The following is a 6,978-nucleotide window of genomic DNA, read 5'->3' as shown; positions in this document are numbered from 1 at the left end:
CAATATGAACCATTATCCAGGTAGCCGGTAGTCCATGGTAATCCCCCTCAATATGAACCATTATCCAGCTAGCCGGTAGCCCATGGTAATCCCCCTCAATATGAACCATTATCCAGGTAGCCGGTAGCCCATGGTAGTCCCCCTCAATATGAACCATTATCCAGGTAGCCGGTAGCCCATGGTAATCCCCTTCAATAGGAACCATTATCCAGCTAGCCGGTAGCCCATGGTAATCCCCCTCAATATGAACCATTATCCAGCTAGCCGGTAGCCCATGGTAATCCCCCTCAATATGAACCATTATCCAGCTAGCCGGTAGCCCATGGTAATCCCCCTCAATAGGAACCATTATCCAGCTAGCCGGTAGCCCATGGTAATCCCCCTCAATATGAACCATTATCCAGCTAGCCGGTAGCCCATGGTAATCCCCCTCAATAGGAACCATTATCCAGCTAGCCGGTAGCCCATGGTAATCCCCCTCAATATGAACCATTATCCAGCTAGCCGGTAGCCCATGGTAATCCCCCTCAATAGGAACCATTATCCAGCTAGCCGGTAGCCCATGGTAATCCCCCTCAATAGGAACCATTATCCAGCTAGCCGGTAGCCCATGGTAATCCCCCTCAATAGGAACCATTATCCAGCTAGCCGGTAGCCCATGGTAATCCCCCTCAATATTTACTATATATAGTAAATATACACAGTATATATACATATGAATATATATATAGTAAATATAAACAGTATATATACATATGAATATATATAGTAAATATACAAAGTATATATACATATGAATATATATATAGTAAATATACACAGTATATATACATATGAATATATATATAGTAAATATACACAGTATTTATACATATGAATATATATATAGTAAATATACACAGTATATATACATATGAATATATATTTACAGTAAATATACACAGTATATATACATATGAATATATATATATAGTAAATATACACAGTATATATACATATGAATATATATATAGTAAATATATACATATAAATATATATATAGTAAATATACACAGTATATATACATATGAATATATATATAGTAAATATACACAGTATATATACACATATAAATATATATATAGTAAATATACACAGTATATATACATATTAATATATATATAGTAAATATACACAGTATATATACATATGAATATATATATAGTAAATATATACATATAAATATATATATAGTAAATATACACAGTATATATACATATGAATATATATATAGTAAATATACACAGTATATATACATATGAATATATATATATATATATATAGTAAATATACACAGTATATATACATATGAATATATATATAGTAAATATACACAGTATATATACATATGAATATATATATATATATATAGTAAATATACACAGTATATATACATATGAATATATATATAGTAAATATACACAGTATATATACATATGAATATATATATAGTAAATATACACAGTATATATACATATGAATATATATATAGTAAATATACACAGTATATATACATATGAATATATATATACTAAATATACACAGTATATATACATATAAATATATATATAGTAAATATACACAGTATATATACATAAGAGTCAAATGAAAGCTTTTAGTAAGAGTAGAGACAATGTTTTTTAAAAGCTAAATGTTATTTTTTTCTCCCCTTAAGTAACATAATGACAGGGCTGTATAGGTCCCTTTTGTTATTTTTACACAACAGACTGAAGTCACGCCCGGATGCAGGAAGAAAGCAGTCTCAGTCTAGACGAACATTTGTATTACTTCATTATAGCTTGAACAGTCCCTAAGATTATCATTTGGTTGTGATTTTTGAAAAACAACTATTTTGGATGTAGCCGTTGTTAGCTAGAATGCTAATGCTCATTGACATTGGCTGTAGCAAAACATCGTTAAAAATAGCAATATTACTGGCTTTAGGTGTGTGTATGTATAATGCAGTTTATTCTTTTGATGATAACAAACATTTTAATAAGCAGGACTTTCATTCGAGCCTTAAAATCCAATTATAATCCCAAACTGAACTGCACTCATCATTTCATAAGCAACATGTAAAGGCTTTTTTTTGCTGCTGGTCTATGAGAACTGTTCTCCCACCAATTGACGTGCAAGTGTTTGCAAAGACAGATAGGGGTCTGTATATAACAGATAGGGGTCTGTATATAACAGATAGGGGTCTGTATATAACAGATAGGGGTCTGTATATAACAGATAGGGGTCTGTATATAACAGATAGGGGTCTGTATATAACAGATAGGGGTCTGTATATAACAGATAGGGGTCTGTATATAACAGATAGGGGTCTGTATATAACAGATAGGGGTCTGTATATAACAGATAGGGGTCTGTATATAACAGATAGGGGTCTGTATATAACAGATAGGGGTCTGTATATTACTGAGCAATGCTTTAAATCTGTTTTTGGTTTGGGTAAAGTGAAGAAACCAATAGTGGCGTGTCTATCTAGTTGATGTGTATTTCACTAGATCATACAAGCGGTGTGGCATTTTCAACAGACAACTGTTTCTTAAAAAGTCAATTTCTCCTCAACCCCTCAACCATGAAAGACTATCACTTTGTTTTGAGACCGCTGCAGCGTCGCCAGTGTAGTGGGAACGTTTTCCTCGGTCTTGAAGCTGCACCACTTCGTTCCGGTGAATAGCTAGCTTTTCGCGGGAGATAGTGGTACTCTCTTTTACACGAGGTCTTTCTGAGTACGGGGGGAGGGGTACATGTAGAATATGGACTGGTTAAAACTCACCACATCTCTCCGAGGGGGTAGCTCGTCCATGACGTCGTACTGAGGGACCTGTAAAGTCAGAGTCGTTATTATAAACGAGAAACTGTTCTTCAAACTTATCTGGTTAAATAAAGGTAAAATAAATACTGTGTTCACCTGATGCCCCAGTAATAATAAACAGTGTATTATTGATAGTTTAGTAGGACAGGAAGTAAAGACACCATCTCTCTCTCTCTCTCTCTCTCTCTGTGAGGATAAATTATCCAAACTGTCTATGTTATAGGTCACAATGTCCAGTCAGTCTGAGACAATGTCCATCCAACTCCTCCTACAGACACCACAGACACCACAGTAGAACATCTGGACTAGAGGACCACCACAGACACCACAGACACCACAGTAGAACATCTGGACTAGAGGACCACCACAGTAGAACATCTGGACTAGAGGACCACCACAGTAGAACATCTGGACTAGAGGACCACCACAGTAGAACATCTGGACTAGAGGACCACCACAGTAGAACATCTGGACTAGAGGACCACCACAGTAGAACATCTGGACTAGAGGTCCACCACAGTAGAACATCTGGACTAGAGGTCCACCACAGTAGAACATCTGGACTAGAGGACCACCACAGTAGAACATCTGGACTAGAGGACCACCACAGTAGAACATCTGGACTAGAGGTCCACCACAGTAGAACATCTGGACTAGAGGACCACCACAGTAGGACATCTGGACTAGAGGACCACCACAGTAGAACATCTGGACTAGAGGTCCACCACAGTAGGACATCTGGACTAGAGGACCACCACAGACACCACAGTAGGACATCTGGACTAGAGGACCACCACAGTAGGACATCTGGACTAGAGGACCACCACAGACACCACAGTAGGACATCTGGACTAGAGGACCACCACAGACACCACAGTAGAACATCTGGACTAGAGGTCCACCACAGTAGAACATCTGGACTAGAGGTCCACCACAGTAGAACATCTGGACTAGAGGTCCACCACAGTAGAACATCTGGACTAGAGGACCACCACAGTAGGACATCTGGACTAGAGGACCACCACAGACACCACAGTAGGACATCTGGACTAGAGGACCACCACAGACACCACAGACACCACAGTAGAACATCTGGACTAGAGGACCACCACAGTAGAACATCTGGACTAGAGGTCCACCACAGACAGAACATCTGGACTAGAGGTCCACCACAGACACCACAGTAGAACATCTGGACTAGAGGACCACCACAGACACCACAGTAGAACATCTGGACTAGAGGACCACCACAGTAGAACATCTGGACTAGAGGTCCACCACAGTAGGACATCTGGACTAGAGGACCACCACAGTAGAACATCTGGACTAGAGGACCACCACAGTAGGACATCTGGACTAGAGGACCACCACAGTAGAACGTCTGGACTAGAGGACCACCACAGTAGAACATCTGGACTAGAGGACCACCACAGACACCACAGACACCACAGTAGAACATCTGGACTAGAGGACCACCACAGACACCACAGTAGAACATCTGGACTAGAGGACCACCACAGTAGAACATCTGGACTAGAGGACCACCACAGTAGGACATCTGGACTAGAGGACCACCACAGTAGAACGTCTGGACTAGAGGACCACCACAGTAGAACATCTGGACTAGAGGACCACCACAGTAGAACATCTGGACTAGAGGTCCACCACAGTAGAACATCTGGACTAGAGGACCACCACAGTAGAACATCTGGACTAGAGGACCACCACAGACAGAACATCTGGACTAGAGGACCACCACAGACACCACAGTAGAACATCTGGACTAGAGGACCACCACAGTAGGACATCTGGACTAGAGGACCACCACAGTAGAACGTCTGGACTAGAGGTCCACCACAGTAGAACATCTGGACTAGAGGTCCACCACAGTAGAACATCTGGACTAGAGGACCACCACAGTAGGACATCTGGACTAGAGGACCACCACAGTAGAACGTCTGGACTAGAGGACCACCACAGTAGAACATCTGGACTAGAGGACCACCACAGTAGGACATCTGGACTAGAGGACCACCACAGTAGAACATCTGGACTAGAGGACCACCACAGTAGAACATCTGGACTAGAGGACCACCACAGACAGAACATCTGGACTAGAGGACCACCACAGACACCACAGACACCACAGTAGGACATCTGGACTACAGGTCCACCACAGTAGAACATCTGGACTAGAGGTCCACCACAGTAGAACATCTGGACTAGAGGTCCACCACAGTAGAACATCTGGACTAGAGGACCACCACAGTAGAACATCTGGACTAGAGGACCACCACAGTAGAACATCTGGACTAGAGGACCACCACAGTAGAACATCTGGACTAGAGGACCACCACAGTAGAACATCTGGACTAGAGGACCACCACAGACACCACAGTAGAACATCTGGACTAGAGGACCACCACAGTAGAACATCTGGACTAGAGGACCACCACAGTAGAACGTCTGGACTAGAGGACCACCACAGTAGGACATCTGGACTAGAGGACCACCACAGTAGAACATCTGGACTAGAGGACCACCACAGTAGAACATCTGGACTAGAGAACCACCACAGTAGAACATCTGGACTAGAGGACCACCACAGTAGAACATCTGGACTAGAGGACCACCACAGTAGAACATCTGGACTAGAGGTCCACCACAGACAGAACATCTGGACTAGAGGACCACCACAGTCCTCTGGACTAGAGGTCCTTCGGCACCCAATAACTTTTGATTATTAACTTTTGAGTTGAGCCAAATTCTCCATTTCATTATCTCACACGTGATGACATTATCTAGGTAAGGTTCTCCTGCAGTACTTACTGGACTAGTTAAACCTGCTCTCAGCAGACAGAACATTAGAACGGCCACACCAGTCATCCTTCTACTGCAGGGGGGGACCACGTACCGAGGGAAGAGTTGGAGAATGGTTAAGGTTTCTTATTATCTACGCTGAACACAAATATAAAACACAACATGTAAAGTGTTGGTCCCAATGTTTCATGATCTGAAATTTAAATTAAAAAACATTACAAAAATGTTCCATACGCACCAAAAAAGTTTATTTCTCAAAAAATGTTGTGCACAAATTTGTTTACATCCTTGTTAGTGAGCATTTCTTCTTTACCGAGACAATCCATCCAGCTGAATGGTGTGTTATATCAAGGATATTATTAAATAGCATGATCATTACACAGGTGCACCTTGTGCTGGGGACAATAAACGGCCACTCTAAAAATGTTAAAATGCCACAGATGTCTCAAGTTTTTAGGGAGGGGGTGCAATTGGCATGCTGACTGCAGGAATGTCCCCCAGAGCTGTTGACAGAGAATTGAATGTTAATTTCTCTACCACGTTGTTTTAGAGAATTTGGCAGTACGTCCAATCGCAGACCACGTGTAACCACGCCAACCCAGGACCTCCACATCCGGATTCTTCACCTGCGGGATCGTCTGATGGGGGCAAGGGGTGCTGAGGAATATTTCTGTCTGTAATAAAGCCCCTTTGAGGTGAAAAACTAATTCTGATTGGCTGGGCCTGGCTCCCCATTGGGTGGGCCTATGCCCTCCCAGGCCCACCCATGGCTGAGCCCCTGCCCAGTTGTGAAAAATCCATACATTAGGACCTAATTCATTTGTTTCAATTGACTGATATGAACTGTAACTCAGTAAAATAGTTGAAAATTGTTGCATTTATATTTTTGTTCAGGTGTAGTTAGTGTGGTCTGAACGACCAAGCATCTCTCTTACCTTTCCCCTGGTCTGTTTGTTAAAGACAAGTATCTGTCCAGAAGTCTGAGAGTCCCAGTAAGATAATCCATCAGGGTTTGAGGTATCCTACCCAGACATTACTACTGAGTGCGAGTCGTACAGGCCGATCGCGACCTATTTATCACAGACCCTAGAAGAGGTTGGGCTCTGCGGTAGAGGGTCATCCCTCTCTGTCACCACAATTCTGCCCTCTGTTATTGTCTTCCTGTTATCTCGTCCGGATAACAGGATGTTGATTTGGTTTAGGCGTTGAGGAATGTGTTTTTCATGGCGTTAGTGAGTGATGTTGCTGTCGTAAAGGGATTGATGATGAAGTGTCCCGGGCCGAAGTGTTGTTTC

At 41.9% G+C, this 6,978-nt stretch overlaps 1 protein-coding gene across 1 annotated transcript in view; it reads right to left on the bottom strand.

Moving 5' to 3' along the window:
- LOC123743715 (uncharacterized) overlaps positions 1–6,714 on the bottom strand; it is a 20,298-nt gene extending 13,584 nt beyond the window's left edge. Inside the window, exons 1-3 of the mRNA XM_045721375.1 lie at positions 6,619–6,714; positions 5,693–5,756; positions 2,825–2,872 (exon numbers count right to left, since the gene is read on the bottom strand). Coding sequence (XP_045577331.1) covers positions 2,825–2,872; positions 5,693–5,756; positions 6,619–6,689 — 183 coding nt within the window. The 5' untranslated portion in view covers positions 6,690–6,714. The remainder of the gene's footprint in view (positions 1–2,824; positions 2,873–5,692; positions 5,757–6,618) is intronic.
- Positions 6,715–6,978: the final 264 nt, after the last annotated feature.

This window comes from Salmo salar, chromosome ssa07 (genome assembly GCF_905237065.1).
Source record: "Salmo salar chromosome ssa07, Ssal_v3.1, whole genome shotgun sequence".
In the NCBI taxonomy this organism is placed as follows: Eukaryota; Metazoa; Chordata; class Actinopteri; order Salmoniformes; family Salmonidae; genus Salmo; species Salmo salar.
This window is presented reverse-complemented; position numbering and strand designations above follow the sequence as displayed.